At 42.2% G+C, this 21,543-nt stretch overlaps 1 protein-coding gene across 2 annotated transcripts in view; it reads right to left on the reverse strand.

The window, feature by feature from the left end:
- Window positions 1-20,699: 20,699 nt before the first annotated feature.
- ITGB5 (integrin subunit beta 5) overlaps window positions 20,700-21,543 on the reverse strand; it is a 522,259-nt gene continuing 521,415 nt past the window's right edge. For both annotated transcript variants that reach the window (XM_085647299.1, XM_085647300.1), the window contains one exon: window positions 20,700-21,306. In XM_085647299.1, the coding sequence (XP_085503425.1) occupies window positions 21,211-21,306 (96 nt within the window). In that variant the 3' untranslated portion in view covers window positions 20,700-21,210. The remainder of the gene's footprint in view (window positions 21,307-21,543) is intronic.

A 21,543-nucleotide genomic window follows, 5' to 3' on the forward strand; every position in this document is an offset into this window, starting at 1 on the left:
TCCATTTCTACTCCGAAAATCGAGATTAAAAACATTAAATGCATAAATGTTATTTGCATTAGTGTGATTTTATACTCGCTTTTACACTATGGTCCGAATGAACCCGCTCATGTACATTTTCTTTCAAAGAATGTTATACAAGAAAGTATTACAGATGGCAACATGTTAATACAGAGGCCTGATGGCTCCCTACATCCCTCCTATTCTTTAGTGAGATCAACCACCTCGTCTACAGCTCTGGTTGCAAGAGGCACACAAAGTATTTGAGTCTCTGGCTGGTGGCTGGGTTCGACCGGAGACCATATGTCTGGCTCCGGGAGATTTTTTGAGTCCCCTGCTCGCATGGACTTACACGCACAGTGTCCTCTTCATGAATTCTGCCACTTTGGGGGCCAGAGCTGCTGCTTTCGTGCCCCCTGCTCGGCAAAAGATATTCTTCACTTCTTGCCGGAGAGAGGATTTCTGCGCTGGCAGGTTCTTCTCCAAACTCCAGCTCAACTTCTGTTTCGACACTCTGTGAGGATCTGGCCACTTTCTTAAACGACGACACGTTCCTGGTAACTTTGCGAGGACCCTGTATCGCAGAGATCATAGTACCATTAACGCAACAATTCTCAAAACCTCCTGTTCGTAGGGTGTTCGTAATTTCCATCCGGGGCACCGGTCCTTGACGACGACATGATCTCCCACTTGTAGTGAGGAGAATTGTCTTCTCCAACTTAGGCTTGCCTTCCTGTTGGGGACTTCCCTTCTAGCCTGAGTGGCATTGCTGTTGAGCTCCGCTGGGCACCAAACTGAGCTGTCAGGAAATATTGTCCCTCATGGGATTCCGAGTTAGCAGATGAACCGGTGCACAGTTAGTGGTGCTGTGTGGGGTCTGTCAATATGCGTTTGGGAACTTGTGCAGGCAGCTTTCAGCATCCTCGTCCTGTTACACTCTTATTAGGAAGGCTCGGTTGAGAGTCTGCATGAACCGCTCAACTTCCCCATTGCTTGGGGCCACTGCGGCATGATCTTACTATGTCGAACAGCAAGGGAGGCCTGGAAATCATGGCTGAGAAATGGTGGACCATTGTCGTATTTTATTTCCTTCAGGAGACTCAGCATCCCAAATGTCTTGTCTAATACTGACTTGACTTGAGGGAATGCTATGGATGACACTACTTCCACAACGGAAACTTTGAGTGTGAATTCATCATCACCATGGTGGTTCGCCCATCTGGGAAGCCCCCAAAGTTGATACTGATCTTGGCCCATGGTTACAGGCACGGTTCTTCAGTAAGGACTTGGGTGGCGAGCTGCTCCCAGCTCGTGATTGCACATGAATGGCATTGGCTTACTGTCTCGTCAACTAAGGTATCCATCTCCGGGAACCATATTTGGCTGCAGAGCCGGGCATTGGTCTTTGCCACTCCACGGAGGAGTTAACCATGCTGCCCCTCACTTTGCTTGTGACGGACCCTCCACAGCTGCTGCAGTGCGAGTTGATTGTCTGTGTTTAGCGACCAAGACCCATCAAGGAAGTGTTGCCATTGTCTCTGGGCCAGAGTTTCTCTGGCCCTTACCAGGTTCTCATCCTGGTTGGTTGCCTCGCCGAGTTCTTCCAGCATCAGTGTCTTCGGGCAAGCTTGTTGGATAATCATTCTAACAAATTATTCTATTTACTCTTCGTTCTGGTCCAATTGCAGAGTTCCATGTCAGCTGGGGATAGTGCGACAGCTAGTCGGCCGGGTTGTTGGTAGACAATGTTGAAACGGTATGTCTGCAGTTGCAGCGTACATCGTTCTATACTGGGGGAGCTAGGCGTGTAGTGCCTGTGAATAGAGGTATGAGCGGTTTGTGGACAGTCATGACTCTAAACTCATGGCTGTAGAGGTGGAAGTATTGACAAGCCCAATTTATGGCCAGAGCCTCTCTTTTGATCTCGGCATATCTCATCTCCGTCTCCAAGAGTGCTCTGCTGGCATAGGCTACGGGTGACCAGTCATGTTGGTGCTTTCTTGCATGAGCACAGCCCCTAGGCCAACGCGGCTAGCGTCGACAATTAACTCTGTTCTTTGCCTCGGGTGGAAATATGCCATGGTGGTTTTGTCCATGAGAGCCTCTTGAATTGCTTTAAAGGCCTTGGCAACTTGTGGGTTCGGGCCCCAAGAACACCTGTGCACATGAGAGCCCACAGGGGCTCGGACAGAGAGGCCAAAATGGGAATAAAAGATCCACAGTAGGTGGCCATTCCAAGAAAAATGCGGACCTCCGTTGGGTTCCTGAGAGTGGGTGCAGTTTAGATGGCTATGGCTTTTTTTGGATCCACACGAATAACCTCACTGGTGAACAGGTATTCGAAGAATTTGATAGATTCTTGGTAGAGCGAACATTTAGCTTTGTTCAGGGTGAGGCCACAGTCACTCGGGGCAGGGTGGCTCGAAGACAAACATGGCGCTCTTCCTGGCTGTTCAAGACTATAAGGATGTTGTCACTTAAATTAAGGACTCCCATTAGGCCGGACAGTGTTCCCTTGATGGTGTTTTGGAAAACCTCAGTCGCTGAGGAAACTCCAAACTCAACTTCTTATATCTTCTGAAGCCTACATGCGTGGAGAAGGTTGTGCTGTACCTGCTCTCACGGGCCAGCTCCAGTTGATGGTATCCGTGATTGAGGTCAAGCTTAGAAAACCGCTTAGCCCCCTTGAGGTCAGCTATGATGTTGTTCATCGTGGGCGTGATGTGGAGCTCTCGCTTGACAGCCTGGTTCGGGAGACACATTTCTGTGCAGAGCCTGGTTGCTCCAGGTTGCTTTGGTTTCGGTGCGATGACAAAAGATGACACCCAGGGAGGGGGGGCCGGTGACCTTTTTTGATGACCCCAAGATCCTCCAGCACCTGTACCTCTTGCTCGACCTGCAGCGTCAGTTGGAAGGGGACCCTTCTATGTTGCCGGTCCATGGGTTTGACAGAAGTGTCAATGTGGAGTTTCAACTGCTTGTGCTTTAGCTTGCCTAGCCCTTTGAACAGTCGCGGGAATTCGTCCAGGATGGAGTCAGCATGGGAATCATGGATCTGGTTTGCAAAGAACACCAACTCCAAATCTTCAGCGGTGTGGCAGCGTAACAGCTTGCCTTACTTGCCCTCGGTGACATGGAACTTCGCTCGGGTTGTCTGTTTGTCGCTTATCACATCCACTTCGATCACACCTCGCAGTGGCAAGGTTTCTGTCTCCCCTGTAGGTATAGATTTTCAGTTTGGTATGCGTGAGGGAAGTGGGTGGTATGAGGAGTTCATACTACTCGGAGTCCATCATGTTCACAGCAACCCCAGTGTCTATGAGGGCTCTCACAGTTGTGTTTGAAACCTTGATAATGTACATGGGTGCGGCTGCCGCCTGTGAACCAAGTGGACCAGCAAACGACAGCACAATCATATTTCCCTCCTCATTGTCCGTATTGAACCTGGATCCATGCACACTGGCACAATCTGGATCTGGCGTGTCCTCCAAGGACAGGTGTTTGAGGGCTGCCACTGTTTAGCAAAAGGGGTTTGAAACCTCTCGCTGTGGCACTGTTATTATAGTGGTTTTCATTGTGCAGCACATCTTATCTGGTCCGCGTTGACCAGTCAACAAATGAAAGCAGCACCCTGACACAATCTTTTTAAAATAAACAGGGATTAACCAACTTCTTTCTTTTCCCTTTCTTGTGTTTGCTTTAATCAAGTAACGTTGTACACATCAGGCTCGGTATCCATCAAAACTAGGCACTTTAAACAACTGGAAAACGCTCTTACACATGTTTTGCCTCTTAAAGGGTGATTGGAGCATCCAAAGTAGTCTGACAATCTGCTGAAAGAACAAGATTCATGAACTAAAATTAGGAACATTGTGATTTACTTTTGAAAATATACTACATGCAATTTACTTCATGAAGCTTTCAATCCCTCAACACAACAACGTTTATAACTTTTGAACCCATTTTAGAGGTTATTCATTATGAGCTAAATTTGCACTTTCAAAAATAGGCCCTATATTGAAAATTATAAGCTCTTTATATCGAAGGTTCCATCCTTAGATAGCTCCTAGTTTGGTTCAGTTTATTTATTTCTATAACGCAGCAATGCCATGGTGCCCTGCTTCAAGGTGCCAAGCAATACAGAGCAAAACCACAGAACTCAGAAGAAGAGAAATGCATCAGTCTTGCTGCAGGTCACTCATTAGTACACACATCTGCCAATGATTAACCAAATGCCCAAGAAAATCAGCTATTTTTTTAAACAACTGAGTATGTTGTCCACCAGAAGCAGTCCAGTATTTATTACGCCCGTAGTGTATGCAAATCGTCCAAAATGAACAACCAAGGAACATTTAAAAACACGCCCTTCTAGCAAAACAGGAAAACAGTGGAACATTTTTAGTGGATGCGATCCAGATTTCGTGAAGGGGTTACATATAATCAAAATGGTTCTCACCAAGGAATTCAGGTAATATGTGTAAGAATGTTTTATTTGAAAAACACTTCTGATCATTGTGTAAACAAGAAATATTTTCTAGAAAATGAAAAAATTAGGCCGAGGTTCTCCACCAAATGTTCAGAAAATGAATCAATTTATTGGGTGATTATGTTAAAGAGCCTTCACACCAGCAGTTGTCCAGCAAGCTAAATAGGTTATGTGTAAATAAAAGTTCTAAAATATAACTGATTTTCTCGTTTTTGTAACTTCATTCTCTTCCTCTGCCATTGCAAGTCTCTCCTTTCTCATATTTTCTTTCTCTTCATGCAACAGTTTGAATTCAGTGTGGCAGCTACACTCGCGGGACACTTCTCCATCGTTTACACGTGGTCTAAAACATACTCCACCACAACATGTGAAGTTTTGGGGGTTGTGTTTCCACCAGTCAGACGTGGGGGGGAGGGGGATCTTCTCCAAGAAAATAACCATACTGCCATCTGAGGCACCAGAGTAAGCAAACAGCAGCCATGGTTGAAAATGATTCTACTTTATTTCACGGGAGCATCATGGTCATTAATCATGACTTTCAAGATAAACTTAAATCTCCCATAAAACCCATTTTCATCGATGAATGAACAAATGTGTAGGCCCCTTTAAAAAAAAAAGTCAACATTTTTTCATATAGGCTACTCCTCTTGAGGACAAATGAGGTGACCATCGCAGTCATGCTATTGAAAGGGCTTTAGCAGAAATAATCCTGAGGGTCACAGCCTGGTACAATTACTAAAATTAATTGTTCAAACAGGCAGCCTCAAATTCAAAACGATAAATCATAATGTGACCACGACACTCTCAGTGGTTAAAAACAACCACTTGAGAAGGTTTCATACTTGTCACTGGTGTGGCATGTCAGGTACATTTGGCAAACTCTCTTAACACTTACTCCAAGCTGCAGTCATTAAGAGTGGCTTAACAAATGTTTTCTGGTTACATCCAGTCAATAGAATTTCAAGATTTAATTGCAATATTGCAAGATTTAAGAATTAATTGCAATATTAATTCTCCATGATTGTAGTGCTTGCAAGGTTGGGCTTTTGGACTCACTTTGTAGGGTGGTATTCACCCATTTTAATCTAAATAATCCACTCACTTCAACCTTATGTCGGGTTGGTGTCTAATTTCAAAGGGCAATCTTAGACTCCAAGAAAAAGCAAACCTCCCTTGATCACCTTATATTTCTGTCTCTTAGGAAATTGAGCAATACTGGGTCTCTGTAAGGGCCCTGTTTTTACTGAAGCAGCCTTCTGCTCAGAATCTCGCTTTCTGTAAAATTAAACTCAGCTGGAGCATCAGCGTGGAGCATTGCTACCACAGCCACGCCACAGAGTAAACAGTGCATGGCCAAGTGGCACTCTAGCACTAGGAGCTTGTGTGCAGCAAGATTTCCATGGCAGCTCTCCTCTATACCCTAGGATCCTCTCTGTTTAGGTAAACATTCTATGAAATCCTAGCATAAAAGCGGACTTCCAAGTAGATAGTGCTCAGGTCTCACCAACAACATTTTCCATTATGGTCTGAATTTAAGTAATTCTTCTGGGCTGTAGTACGGTTTCCAGACTTCCAAAGCAGGACCTGTGGTCCTCGAGTTGGAGCGTTACCCTCTCCTGGCTAGATCTTTGGATTATTGCTTTCTCAGCAGAGTTTGCTTTCAGGCGGGTGTGTGGTATTGGTATTAAGAAATGTTTCATCAATGAAGTCATACTGTAGTAGGTCCCGAATGTGAAGTGGAACCTTGTGGAATTGACAGTTGATGGAGAGGTATCTTTCATTTGGCAATTATTCAAGGATCATATTTAAGTGCCACCTCAACCCTCTGTAAGGTCTGTACCAAGCTGTGCAGCAACAACACTCTCAATTTTGTCTTTTCTACAGAAGTAGTTCAGATCCTCAGAAGTGGTTAAAATCTGGACTTCCTGCAAGGCTAGTGCTATTTGTGGGAAAATGTTAACCCTTTGCACAGCAGTTTATCCCGTTTTCTACTCAGCGCTGGTGCCTTTCTGGGGGTGCTATGTTTGGCTTTTGTGCATTTCAGGTGCCTTGAGAGGCCCAGTCAGGCCCAGTCACTGTGTTCCAAGTATCCTCGTGACATACGAGGGGCCTGATGCTATTGCTTGTACAAGTAACAAGCAGCACCAGCTTTGGAAACAAATGCAAGCGATTTCCATAGCAGCCATCTTGTGTGTATTTTTATGTTGATTGAACACAACATACCTACATCAGGCCCTGGCACATGCTAGGCTTTATTTATGCAGACTGTTTTGGGGAACCTGTTCTTTAAGACTGAATTGGTACTTCAAACATTTTCGAGCCGGCCTGCGTATTGATTTCCAATGGATCGATTACAAGGTTTATTTGTTCAAACCTTGAAATTTGGTGCTAAATATTTGGGGCTATCTGCTTTTCATGTACAAGTGTGGCACAGAAGAATCTTCACCGTGCAGTTTAACCCAACTGTGTTCAATGGTACGTTCTGAGGAAAATCTGGATTTTATTTCAAATTACCCCAGTGGTTTATAGTTTGAATCTTATAACAGAGAGTGTTAACCAATGGTTCTTACAAATTAAAAAACTGTCTAGGTGGCATCTCATCTGCAACATCTATTGTTTTTTTACCTGTACTCCATTATTATTACATTCATACACATAGGTTGAGAGTAACGACCATGCAAAACATGACGCCTCCTCCGTTGCTCCTCATGCATCCAGTTGATCCATCAGTAAAATGGGCCAAGAGGAAGAAAGTATTTTTAAATTGCACTAGAGTTTGTGGCGCTAGTTTAGGTGTCGAGGGGAAATGAGCACTTTTATTTCACACTCTAGGAGTTGAAGGACCAACCTGAATTGTCACATAAAGACGAACAAGGTTTAAATTAATTGAAAGTTGCAGTGAAAAAAACATAGATTTACCATATATGCAGTGTCTTATTACCATCCTTGAAAGATATCATTTTGGTCACAGAGTCCAAAATGATAATGAATTCGTAGAGAAGTATATCACCACTTTAAGGAAATTAACATTGTCTTGTAAATTTGGAGCGTTAATTGACAAGCGAACAAGAGATCAGTTTCTCTTCAACTGTAAAATTGACAGAATTTGTGAAGAACTATGGCTCAAAGATGAACCACATTTCAAAGCATTTTAGCTACTGCGAGGAGGGTGGACATATGATGGACTGTGTTGAGATGTTGAAGAGAGAAGGTTATGTACAGATCGAAATAATAACTGAGTAAAGAAAATGTGATAAAGATTATGTTAGAATTTAAAGGGCGCGGATCCAGGTGTGGCTCGCTGGTCGCTAACCATTAACTATAGAGTATTTTTTTCCATGAGTATGAACTTGACCAGCATCCTGAAAGATAGTAGTCTGCAACAAGGTAAGTATGAGCAGCACGTCCACTTTGTTCCACATCAGCCAGCTCTCTATCAACTGCCATTTCCACAAGGTTTCTCTTCACTTTCCAGATCCTCTGACAATGTGACCTTAATGGTGACATCAGTGTATCAGTGCAGATACCACTTCTTCCCTTTTTTTCTTTAAAGAACAAGTACAAAAATAATACGTCAAATATTAAAATAAAACTTACTAACAAATACTACAAAGATATGTATACATAATCTTTTTCTTAATAGTTGAGTTCGATTCTTTCAGCTACTTTAGATTCCTACCATCCGACACCTTCAGTGATTATTTGAAAATCTAAACTAGCCTATTTGGGTCAGAGAACTTAGACCAATGGTTTTAACCAAGCGGGGCACGTATCTTCATCGAATCGCAAATACCACCCACCTTTTTATGTCTTTTTTCAAACTCTATTTTCCTATCATCAAACTTGTAAAATTTGTGTTTTTTTCACTCATCATTCACTGACACACTCATCCAAACTTGGTCTCTTTTTACCCTTTTCAGCAGCTAATCTAGAGTTTGATTTACCTCCCCTAAACAACTGAAAAGGTGTACGGCCAGTGGTAGCATGGAGAGCTCATCTATATGCTTCCAAATGGGCTTGAACCTCTTGTTTCTGATCAAGCCCACAATATTTAGAAATGTAGTTTTCTTCTTTTAAAGTTTTGTTAAATCTCCCTACAACAGCAATAGTTTGTGCGTGACAGAGGCAACCTCTTATAAATAATGCCATGATAATCCAGGAATGTTTTACTTCATAATTGATTGAACTCAATTGTCTATCATCATATTATTTGGCATTTCTTCTCATCTGAAAATAATTTCAGGAAAACATATAACTGTCCCCAAAGAAAGGTTAGCAACACATCCTAAATCAGGACATCTTAAAAAAAGATTCACTACTACAAATAAATAGGGAGCTGAGTTCTCACCTTCTAAGGAATGAACCAAACCCATGGCAGGTTCTTGCCAAGGCCCATTGGTAAATTTCTACACACCACAGTAAGAGTTCTTGTTTTGTGAATTTTGTCACTATACTTACACTGATGACATTATTTAATGTTCCTTTCCACTTTTAAATCAAAGCTAGGCTACAAAAAATCAGAGCAAATTCTTGCCTTTTGACTGTCCCGAACGTCCTTCATGAGATATGTCGAAGATTTTTTATCAGGCAATCTAGCAAATGGTACCAGCCTGTCCTCCCCCGAATAATAATCCATCAAGCAAAGATAATTCATCCTTGACAACCCTATACAGCTGGATCAAATCACACACCATTCTCTGATTCAGCCTGTCCTCATACTGATATTTACAGTACATTGCTAAAATATCATCCTGATCCAGTTCCCTTTTCCACTCAACCTGTAATGTAATTCCACTCATAACAAAAGACATATTCAGCAGTCCACACATCACCTACACATCTAGCATTATCTTCATCCACCTTCATAAATCTAGAGAGGCAATCTTCTGCAATGGTATCTATACATAGAATATACTGAACCGAAAAATATATTCTTGAAGTTAAACAAACCAAGTATGTATTCTGGCTGAAACCATATCTAAGGCTTTTTTTTCCAAACAGTTCCAACAAAGGCTTGAGATCTATCCCCACAGAGAAAATAGAACCCCACAAAAACTATCTGAATTGTTTTGCAGCATAATTCACAGCTGTTAGAAATGTGGGTTTCTAGTTGGCACAGGTAGGTACCTTTGTCTAAATAGGGACCCTTGCTTCTAGTCAGGGTAAGGGGATACACTTCTAAAATAACCCGACTGGTTAGCTCCTCCTGAGGCTACCGTGATACTGAATACGACAAAGTCTAACAATTCCAGGCAATCATTTCGATACGGGTCAGCTAAAGCATTGATAGACTCGGACACAGTACCTTTTTTGTTGCGACCAACACGTCGGGGTGTGTCGGTCGGGGCATGCGATGCGGTCGCATTGTGAAGCAGAGAGTTGCAGCAGGCAGTATCCTCATGATGCGGTGCAGGCAGCGGCTCGTTGACGGAGACGGTTAGACCAGGGCTTGCGTTGAAGGGTGAAACGGTGCTCGCTGCGGTCTGATGATCGGGTCGGGCAGCGACGGAGTCGGTGACGTCCTTGCAGTGTGTAGCAAAGCGGTGCAGAGTACGGTGCCCACAGGACGCAGTGCAAGCAGCGGCTCGTTGACGAAGTCGTGAGAACAGTGTTGCATTGAAAAGCGAGGCGTTGCTCTTGGTGGTGCTTTCAGGACACGGAATCCATGCAAACCATCAGCTCTTTATAGATTTTCTTCATGCATCTCAGTTGACACCTAGTGACAATACGGGCCAGTACGAGACCCATCCAGCCAAGCTGGGCATTCCCAAGACACTATCTCTTTGGCATAGCATTTCAGAGATGGCATCTTCATAAGTGCAAGGGTGATGCACCATCTGTGCTCTCCTCAAAATCTAGCCACTTTCTCAGTTCATATTTGCTGGCACGCACAAGTGGTTGCTTCGTACTGACTGCGAGGCATGGTACTCCGACCTCTGCTGCTACCTCTTCCATTGCCTTTCCCAGGATATGTACAGGAGCCAAAACCACAAGGTAATTGCCTGAAAGACAACCAGAGATGAGATGGACACAAGTCACATAGAGGTGATCAGCTGAACTCAAGTTGCTCTCCTCAGTCCTTTTACTAACGCTCTCTTCAACATAAATCTTTGCCATGAGGTACGTATCATTGGATATATTCTTACCTGGTGGAATTCTTTAAAGCTGGAATGGGTTGCGATAATCCTACGCAGAAGGACCTAGTTGATGTTTTGGTAGTTCTGTCAGGTCTGGGCTTACACAGTGCAGCTGTCAAACAGACATATTGCTTAAAATATACACAGAGTGGGTTTTGTTCATGCCACTTTCAACAACTGGCTTTCTTCAAATAGCCACTTGCCTGGCTTTAATCTACTAACCCGTCATGTGTTAGCACATTAAATTCAGACCTAATTGCGTTGCCAATGTGTGGAAATTCAAAGAATAAAGCAATTTAAACATCTAGAATTGTCAAAAAGACAATCTACATCTATTTCTGCAGAAACCCTTTTCAAGCAATTTTCTCTAGCCTTTTAATCTGGAAACCTGCTAGAGCATGTTAACTTCCAGGGGCTTTTTATTATGATTGTAAACATTTTGCACCAATGGGATATATTCATAACGTGTTGCCTGGTTTAACCAAGTAAATTATAATGTTAAAAAAATGCCAGATATGCAGAAAAAACTTGGAAGCATGCAAAGTCAAACTGTAGTATTCTGTCGTAGCTCAGGCGTTCTATAGTATCTTGTAAACGACAGTTCGAGACCGTACGAAGCAGCTTGGTGGTGTGTGTCCGCAGCAGCTCCATTACAATAAAGCTTTCTTCAGCTCTTACCTGTGAGGAGCTGCTCTAGAACCCATCTCAGTTGCGGCGTATTGTTCAACTCGGCACAGGAGCAACGTGGCGTGGGAGTATTTGGAGTCTTTCACAAGACTCTTTATCGTCTCTCCATATGTGACTGAGCAGTGTTGGCTGTGCAGGATATATGGTTTATTGGGATTGTGATGGCGTTCTGTGGCCTAGCCTTACAACATCTTAGCATTTTAGAGTTCCGTGCACGTCAGCCAACAACTTTGTGACTACACGCTGCGTGGGCACGTACAGGTGCCATTTTGTATTGGGAAGCAAGCACATCAAGAAACCTCCCATTCGGACGTCATTAGGGCACTTCAAGTACGGTTATTCATCCAACTTGGTTTTTGAGCATTAGGCGGTGACACGTATATGTACCAAGTCAAGTCCACATTAATTTACTCAGTGACACGCACACATTGCTACATTAATGTTCATAAGCAGTCTACATTTATGCACATTTATTTACTGCTTTTTCCATGTTCAAAGCGGTGATACGCACACCTTTATCAGCGTGTTACTAACATTTAGAGCGAATCTACAACAGTGATACACACACTTTTTGTCAATGTTAGTTAAGCTTTCCTAAGCATCTAGTACAAGTGATCACAGGAAGTTGTGAGCCAGTTTTCTCAACCAGTGATACGCACACTGTTACTGGGGCATCTTTATGTATATTATTTTCTTTTCAGGTATATACTTATTTGGCCAATTTGGAATCTCCTGAGTTCTTCTTATCATCTTTTGGTTATGACGTTTTGTTTGCTCATCTATGTCTGCTTACATCTGTACTATGCAGTTAGTGAATCCTCCATCTCTCTTTTTAGAAAGTTCTGGGGAACCACCTGTATCTTGGAGGAATTGGTTGGATGCCTTTGAAATGTAAATGGGAGCCATTGGCGCATTCAGATTTCGCACTGAACGAAGAAGGTATCTTCTGCTGCATTCCATTGGGTTCGAAGGTCGCTCGATTTTTAAACATTTGCCTGAGTTGGTAGGAACAGAGGGTGAGATAATAGACGAGTACATGAAGGAAATAAAAAAATACTAGAGCTAAGTTTCAATGTATAACCTAGCATTGTGTTTTTGCGTCATCAGTTCTTCATGAGACAACAATTAACTAATGAAAATGTTGACAAATGTTTCCACTCTCAGAAGACTGGTGGCTGAATGTAGATTCAAGAATTTCACAGACCAAATGGTACGTGACCAATTTATTAGCCATTGTACTAACAAAACCATCCGGCAGAAATTGTGATCCCTAGGTGACCCCACATATTGACACATCTCAGATTTCAGTCAAGGAATTAGAAGAGGAAACTGAAACAGTCAGTGTGGTAAAGACCAGGGATTATAGTGGATATAAGGGTTCTGCCACTAAAGAAAACAAGGATGTGAGTAGGCTTAGTAAAAGTAGTTTTTTTAGTCAGTCTAATTTTTGCTTTAGGTGTGGTAACTTGGCACATGGTAGAGTGGAAAGGACGTGCCCAGCGAAGTTTGTGACATGCAGAATGTGCAACAAAGTAGGACATTTTGCCAAAGTGTGCCAAATTTCTAAGAAGAACTCGATTAAAGTCAATGTTGTTGTTGCTACAATGAAGAAAGGTCAAGATGTTCTTTTGAACAGATTCAAAATGAGTTGCAAGATATGGTGTTGATTGTCAATGTAGGGGAGGTGGCAACTGGTGATCCGTCAGACTGTATGGATCCTTACATTGATGTCATGGTGGGGAACAAGGTACTCAAACTGTTGGTAGACTCAAGAGTCAGGATCACCATGATCATGGAAGAAGTTTTCAAGGAAAATTGGCCTGGCAGGTCCCTGGAACCACCGGGCCACGCAATTGTTTCGTATGAGGGTAGGAGAATAGAACTAGCAGGGTTCCTCGAAGAAATAATGGAGTTCAGAGGAAGGACCATCTTAGGAAAATTGTATGTGGCTATCAAAGGTCTATCCATTTTAGGTTGGTTCCACCAGGGTCTTTTCAAAATGATTTTTAGGCCAGGTACTAAAGACCAAGCGTCAATTGTTAGTGAAACGCAAATAGAGGAAGCAAAATCTAATTATCCCTCAATTTCGTCACAAGATAAGAGTTAAAGAGGGATCCCTCCCTATTAAACACAAGTTACACAATGTACTATTTTCAGTCAGGGAAGAGTTGGAAAAAGAGTTAAAAGGTTTGTGTGACAAGGGATTAATAAAGCCCATGGAGTCTTCCTTGTAGTTGTCCCCATTGGTGGTGGCTCGTAAACGCAATGGGGATTTGAGAGTCTGAGTAGACTTGCGCAGCTTGAACAAAGCCATCTGGGTGGATTCTCATCCCCTTGCAAAAATTCAGATCTTCTGGCAATTATAATGGGAGCGAAGTGGTTCAGTACATTAGACCTAGATTCTGCTTACCATCAGGTAGTCTTAGATGATGAGTTAAGACATTACACTGCGTTTTCCTCACCCATAGGTATGTTCCAGTACTGTAGGATGCCATTTGGGTTGGCTTCGGCTGCTGCGGTTTTCCAGAGAATAATGTACTAGCTTCTTAAGGGGGTGAAAGGCGTGACAGCTTTTCAGGATGACGTGTTGAATTTTGCATCCTCTATAGAGGAGCATAACGGTATTCTTGACCAAGTGTTATCCATTTTCCAGGAAAAGGGTATTGTACTAAAATTGGGAAAATGTACGAGTCTAAAAAATAAAAAAGGTCGAATACTTGGCTCACATGGTTACGGGTGATGGTACTGAACCAAGAACTGGCTTCGTAGATGCCATTAGCAATGCTGAAGCTCCTATTGAGAAAACTACATTGAAATCTTTTATGGGCCTAAGTGAATTTTAGTCGAGATTTATTCCAGATTTTGCCAATCATGTCAAGGTGCTAACATGCTTGTTAAAAAAAATGCAGTGTTTTGTTGGGATGCTAAATGTCAAGATGCATTTGTCTGGATCAAACGTCAACTTGCAAGTTCCAAAGTGTTGAAACCTTTCAATCCGAACTTGCCATGTTGTATAAAGGTAGATACCAGTAATCATGGGGGGAGCTGTCTTGACACAAAATAATGCAGGGCGTGAACACAATATTGGGTATGCATCTTGAACACTCAGAGAACCAGAAACACATTACTCCACTAAAGAAAAAGAACTACTGACCTGCTGGTAGCAAATCCAAAAATGGAAACCTTAAACATGGGAACCAAGTTCTTGGTTAAGACGGAACATAAACCATTGGTCACAATTTTGAATGGTGATAATTTTAAAAAGACCATACACCTCGTGTAGCCAGGTTGTCTACTAAACCTTTACAATTTAATTTTGATATTGAACACATTCAGGGCACAAAGAATGCTAGAGCAGATTTCCTATCTATAAGTTCGTCTCTTATTGAAGAAGAGATAGAGGATGAAGGATGTGAGGAGAGTTGTTAGAATTGCAGCTGTCAATTTGCAAGAGATGTGTGACATATCTGAGACAGAACGGAGGATGGAAGTGAGTTTGGACAAAGTACGTAAGCAGGCCATTGAGTATGTCATCAAAGGGTGGCCCAGGGAGAGAACCGTCAAATCCTCATATCAACCTTTTTGGAAGGCGTGCAATTAATTATCTATTGAGGACGGGTTGTTACTCAGGTTAGACAAATTGGATTGTAGTCTAGGTTGATCGAGTTAGCCATGAAGGTCATTTAGGTTGCACATTTATTAAACGCAGGCTCAGACAAACTTTTTGGTGGAGTATATGGAGAGGGAGCTTGATGGGTTTGTCGGCAGATGTGGCAAGTTGAGAGGCTGAATCGAGTGGTGGTGCAGTGCGTCCAGTGGGAAGTTGCTAATAAGTTTGTGGTGGTGAATGCAGTTAGAGCCATGATTTGGTTTTATAGAACTAGTCCACAAAGTTCAGCGTTGGTGTCTCCAGTAGAACTTTTGAGAGGAAGAAAGCCCTTTTCAAAGATCTTTTTGAATTGGATGAGTAAATGGATTAATGCTGATGTGTCTTTAAGTGATCAAAATTTGACAGTCAAAAGGAATTTAGTGTTGGCTACAGCTAGGCAGAAGGAACAATATGACAGTTGTGCTAGGGTTAAAGAACTCCAGATCCAAGTAGGGGATGTTGTACGTATCAAAGAAGGAGTCCATACTAAGAAAGGAGGAGAGAAATTCAGTGAGCCGGTTGTCATTGATAAAGTGTGTGGAAGTGTTGTCAGAGTAAACAGTAGGAGTTGGTGGAATGTTGCTAAGGTGGTGAAGTGCAAAAGTGAGCAGAATGTGACAGGTTTCCAGTTGAAAAAGATGATGGTCCAAGAAGACAGTGGCTGTCTTAGATCTAGTACCTCAAATTCCACTGGTCCTAGTTTTTTCCATCTTTGGTTGCCCAGGGAGTTGGCTCAGGTCAAAGTGACAAGTCAGATTCTTTTTCTCATCATTAAGGCTGTGCAAAAGTATGCAGGGGGGGGGAACAGGTGAGAAGGTTGCCGCTCAGGTATAGGTGTTTTTCCCAGCTGACCTCTTCTATTCGTTTCTGATGTGTTACATCTCCCTTTTGTTTTATCCACTGCTAAAAATCTATTTTGATTTACTGGTAGGTTTTTACCTTTCCTTATTTAGTTTATCTTTTGTATTCTTAGGATGTTTTATTCTATATGTTTGGATTGCCTGTTTTTCTTTCAGTTTTAGTATTTGCATTGTTCTTCACAATCTGTTTTTAGATATTATATCATGTCAGCATTTTGTGTTTTGTATTTTAAAATTGTTATACTTGGGAAGAATTTGTTTTTGCTTGTTATTAAAGGGGAGAAGTAATGTAGTATTCTGTTTTGGCATTTGTCACCCCGAGTGGGACGGGTATGCTCAGACGTGAGTCCCGTGCTCTCCATGCCACTGGAATCAAGCTATCCTGGCTGAAGAGGGGTGAAACCCCGAAACCGGTCCTGGGATGCTTGTTTCCAGCCCAGGGAGGACCTGGCTTGGCAGTTCGGGCTGGACTGTTCCCATGAGGCACAGGGTCAAGACTGATTTGCATATGGCTGGGTTCAAACTGGAATGGCATGGTGAGCAAACAAACAATGGATTTAGGCCCAGATCTCTGTACTGGGGTGAATGTATGACATTGTTCTGCATTCTGTCCATCAACTGTTGTTTTTGTATTCTGTCATAACTCAGGCGTTCCATAGAATGAGGAACGTATTGTAAATGGCAGTTAGAGACCAAACAAAGCGGCTCGGCGATGTGTCACATTGGCAGCTCCGTTACAATAAGGCTTTCTTCAACACTTATCTGTGAGGTGATTGTTTCTACGGGGAAGATTACCACACAAACATATTAACTTTTGCTTAAAGAAACTCACAAAAAAATGCAGTAGCTAAGAAAAAACATTCATAATTTTTAATAGAACAATTTGATAACATCTATGAAAATCTGACAGATTATCACATTCATCAAAGAAGCGTTAATCTGCCACAACTGACATTTGCGATTCTTTTGTGTAAACGTTTGTAAATTTCATTGCCTGATCTTGAAGACTGCATCAAACCTGTTCGGAGAGCTGTGGATGCCTTTCCACAAAGGTGGTAGACAAACACCGTCTCGTCAAAGTTTAATGTATAGTTGTTGATGTTATGTCAGTCATTTGGTTAGATGAAAAAACAGCGATCCCTTTCATCATTTATGCCTTTTCAAAATCAAATGTCACTCTAGCCTCCTCATAAGGATTTTCGTGTCCACTAGCTCCCAATTTTGTTCTGAGGGAATATTTACAGAGCATTTTAAAATAGACGTAAGTACTCTACCAACAAAAAACTATGTGGCCAGCGCAGATCTTTTTACACTACATGCAGTTTGTGGAATGGATTTTGAGATGCTTGCTTCCATGAGATTAGAGAATGTTATAGTCTCTCGCCAGAAACTTGGTTCTTATCTATCCCTACGCCATCCAGACTGAATGGCAACATCTGCAATGGTTACATTCTTGAAGGACGTACATAGCCTACATACGTTGCACATTTGTTAATAAACAAGGGGTATCTTTAATTAGTTACAAAATTGGAAGTAAATGGAAGAGGGGTAAAAATGAATCCACTTTACTCCAAACATAGGCAGAGGGAAACAGAAGTAGAGCAGAGTGAGAACACTCCCTGGACAGTTCATTGAAATTTTTGGTAAAACACAATATGAATCAAAATTTGCCAAATGCATCCAAATTCTTGAGCCAGAATATTTCAAATATTAAAGCCCAGTATGGTCCCTGTTGGTAACCAGAGGAGAATGAAATCTGCTCCTTTCCTTGGCTTTAGGATCTCCAAACCCTTGCAGGAACTATGGAACATCACATGTATTGGAGGTACAATTTTCACATTAGCAGCACTGTGACTTCTCTTTTCTGAAAGCCATAACATCGAAGGATTAAGATTGAAAAAACGTGGATAACTTTCATCCTTGGATCCCTGGAAGCTTGGTTTAAGTTTGTTCACTCCCACATTGCCTGTGTTGGAATCAGTGGAAGCATGCTTGCTTTGGAATGATGTGCAGCATATCAGAATCTTCTTGTTGATACTCCCAGCAGCTTTCGAAAGTGGATTTGATAAAACAGCAATTTTTAACATCTTACATTGTATCCTTGGTGTGTGGGTGTAACTCCTAGATTAAGGAGATTGTTTAAAGTTTGGCGATTCAAATGAACCACCATAAAGTGGCAGTTCACCTACCCAAGCCAAGCATGGTATTTGTTGCCCAGCCCTATTTAGGACAGAGCGGGGCAACCATCATTAGATTTTCAAACTTAAGACTACAAAGTAATATGTGGAGTTTCCCAGGCAGGGAAATCAAACAGTTACCGCAGCTCGCAAGGAGAACTCTCCATGTACAACAGGGTCTTTGTTTTTCTGTTTTTTGTGTGCTTGTTTTTGTAAAATATAGGAGGTTGCACAGCAGGGCCAAAACAATAAGGCAAACACTCACCAAACTCTTCATCCTTCAAAGCAACCCCTGCATACTAGAAGTAGCCATAGGTCAGCGAAGTAGAGTCACAGCCTCAGATGACCTGACTGCTAATGACCTGGCTGACTAGCATGGTAACCATCAACCTCTAAATGACCCTCTGAATTTGCTCATTTTTAATGGGATGTTACCAATATGTCACCATTGAAGAAATTTCCCTGAAACCTCAGCCAGTGTACCCTCCAATCTATGCTAAACCGATATTCTTATTCTTGACATTCTCTCTTTCAAACACAAGAGTACTGAGCTTGGCTTCAATTACTAAATTCAACTGTGGGACAATTAGCAATGTTGAATAAAACCCAAGACTAATGAAAGCATAACATATACCAGATATAGAAGATCTGACCATAAACGTGACAACTCCAAGCCTGTTTTTCCTCTTCAACCCTCCACTTTTAACATCCCCCAATCTGCAGCCTTTAAAGCCATATCTCTTGAAGAAATTGCTGAAAAACCCTACTTCCTCAGGGACCGCTGATGCTAAGATAATGTCTCACCCGAGTATTTCATCAAAGCCCTCTTTGGAGAAGCTACCACAGGTATGCGCAGACGTGAGTTCCGTACTCACTGTGCCACTGGAACCAAGCTACATCCGACTAAAGAGTCTAATAAGAGCAAAATCAGACTTGGGTTGCTTGTGTTCTGTTTCATAAAGGATCTGGCCTGGCAGTTTGTGCTGTACTACTCCTATTGGAGAAGGGTCAAGACTGGATTTCATATGCCTGAGATCAAACTGAGGTGACATGATGGGCAAATGAACGATGGGCTGCAACGCTAACCAGAGCGATTTGTTGCAAGCATCCTACCATTCCTTTTTGTTTGTTTTTATCTCACGTAAGTCATTTTCCTAGAAGCTCTCCAGAGATAACATTTCTCTCACTCCTGAAGAAACCTAAACTAGACCCTTATGACTCTGCCAATTTCTGGCCCAACACTCAACTACCCTTCATCGGAAATTTAATCAAAAAAGCAGTTTACACTTAACTTTAAGACACATCAGCATCAACTATTGACTGTATGACTACCAATGTGCTGTCTGCTCACACTGCACAATGGAGAAAGCTACAGTACGAATGGTAGATGGCATCCCCTTGATAACAGATAAAGCCAGCTGATATTGTGGGACCCATCAACCACCTGTAACACCATCATCCATCACACCCTCCTCAACACAATGAAGTCTTGAATGGGAACATCCTTCTCTGGTCCTCCTCCTCCTGCCTATCTAACCAATGACACTCCATTCACTTGGAAATCTCTAGGTCCCAAAGTATCCCTATAACCTCCAGTTCCCCCAAGGTTCCATCTTGTTTATCCTCATTTCCAACCTCTACAAGTAGTCCCTTGTCTCAAAATTAATCTATATACTGACGATGCACAGCTGAACTAAAAAGCCTCCTCTCCTCCATTGATCCTATGCTGCAAACACTGCTTACACTTCATTCAGACCTGAATGTGCAGGACCAATCTGAAGCTCCATCCCACCAAGTTAGACTTTCAATTATTTTCCAAGGCCAACAAGCAAGCAATTAGCTCAAACATGGTTCAATGACATGGAGCTGGACAGATTCAAACCACAGCTTTCACCTGTCACTACACTGGACAACAACTTCACCATGAAGGAACACATTGCCAAGCAAGCAAAGTCGGCTTGGTACCATCTTTGACTACTAAAAAAGATAAACCTTTGCTCCCAGAAAGCAACTGAAAAGCTGCTCTTTTGGCTCTCATACTGTGGCATCTGGATGGTGGTGCTCCCCTTATCCGTCGCTTCCTGCACTCCAAACTGCCCCCCCCCCTTAAAAGCACCCTACTTGCCACAGCATGCCTCATCCAGGAACTAAAGAAATAAGACCACATCACCCCCAAGCTAAAGAATCTCCACTGGCTTCCCTTTCCAGCCTGCACCATTTTCAAAACCAGCTATATTGTTTTCAAAGCAATCACAACTGATGTTCCTTTATGTTTGGCTGTGAAGCTCATCTTCTCTGGTGGCTGTAGGCACACCCACAGTCGGGACACCATCAAACTGGAGGCACAGAAGTGTAAAAAGAAAAAACAAGGCAACATGCTTTCTCTATATGTGAACCCAGGATCTGGAACAACATCTCAGTATCTATCAGGATCAGCCCAACCCTAGTTAATTTAAGAAAGAGCTGAAGATGCACCTCTTAAAAGAACACCACAACATGATGGCGTAACATTTCACGTTTGCTCCCAGAACCCAGTTTCCACATGAACCAATTGTTGACTCTATCTTTGCCTTTTACTCTGTACAGAGCTCTGCTACCTTTTGACAATGTTTTGACTCGGTTTGTGCTGATGAATACTGCATAAATACATATATTACGAGAGACAGGTTGGCGTATGACCATCAGAAATGTAAGCAACTATTGTAAAATTCAGAAAAGTTATTCACTTTGTTTTTATTAAAAAAATGCAAAATATCTTGTACCCTAAATGTACACTAAATATGCCCTGACCACCTTTCTTGAAGCAACTAACGTTCTTAGAGACATGAAAGAGCAAGTTCGTCCGGAGTTCTGCCTGTTTACGTCTCCACACGATAGGTTTAACGCTGCGGCACAGCACTTCATAACTGAGTTTCAAGTCTTAAAATGCAAAAAAACGATGGCTGGAAGTAAAGGTGTCCCTGCCTCCTTCTCGACCACGAATCCCACTATCCCGCTCTTCAAAAAGCACACATGCAGGAAGGCAAGTTAGCAAGGCTGCAATCCAAGAGCCGTAGACAATGCGCAGGCCAGCAAGTTCTCTTTAATGTGCAAATCGGAGACTGCGGCTCTTGCTTCACGTTATTATTGATTCAAGCGTCCTGTCTTCCATATTTCACAAGCACTCCAACAATCAAGTAATTCTCTCAAAAGATTCCACTCCTCCTGGACAGGATCAGTCAATTGCTCCATTATATGTCTTGTTGAGCATGTTGTAGACCATGTCCACATTGTGCGTCGAGATTGGTTGCCTGTAGAGTGGGTTGGTTGCCTGAAAAATGAAAAACAAATATATTACCAAAAAGGCAATTACAGTTACAATAAAACATTATTTAAAACTAAAATTTGGATTAAGTAAATAATATTACATTATTTTGAAGTTCACCTAAATAGCAGCCTATTGTACTGTACTACTCATCCGGTGGTACAACATCCTGATATGAAACTGTGCACTGTTAGGTTTTAAAGGTATTGACTTGTGCATAAACTGAAATCCACTTAAAAAGAA

This window comes from Triturus cristatus, chromosome 3_2 (genome assembly GCF_964204655.1).
Source record: "Triturus cristatus chromosome 3_2, aTriCri1.1, whole genome shotgun sequence".
NCBI lineage: Eukaryota > Metazoa > Chordata > Amphibia > Caudata > Salamandridae > Triturus > Triturus cristatus.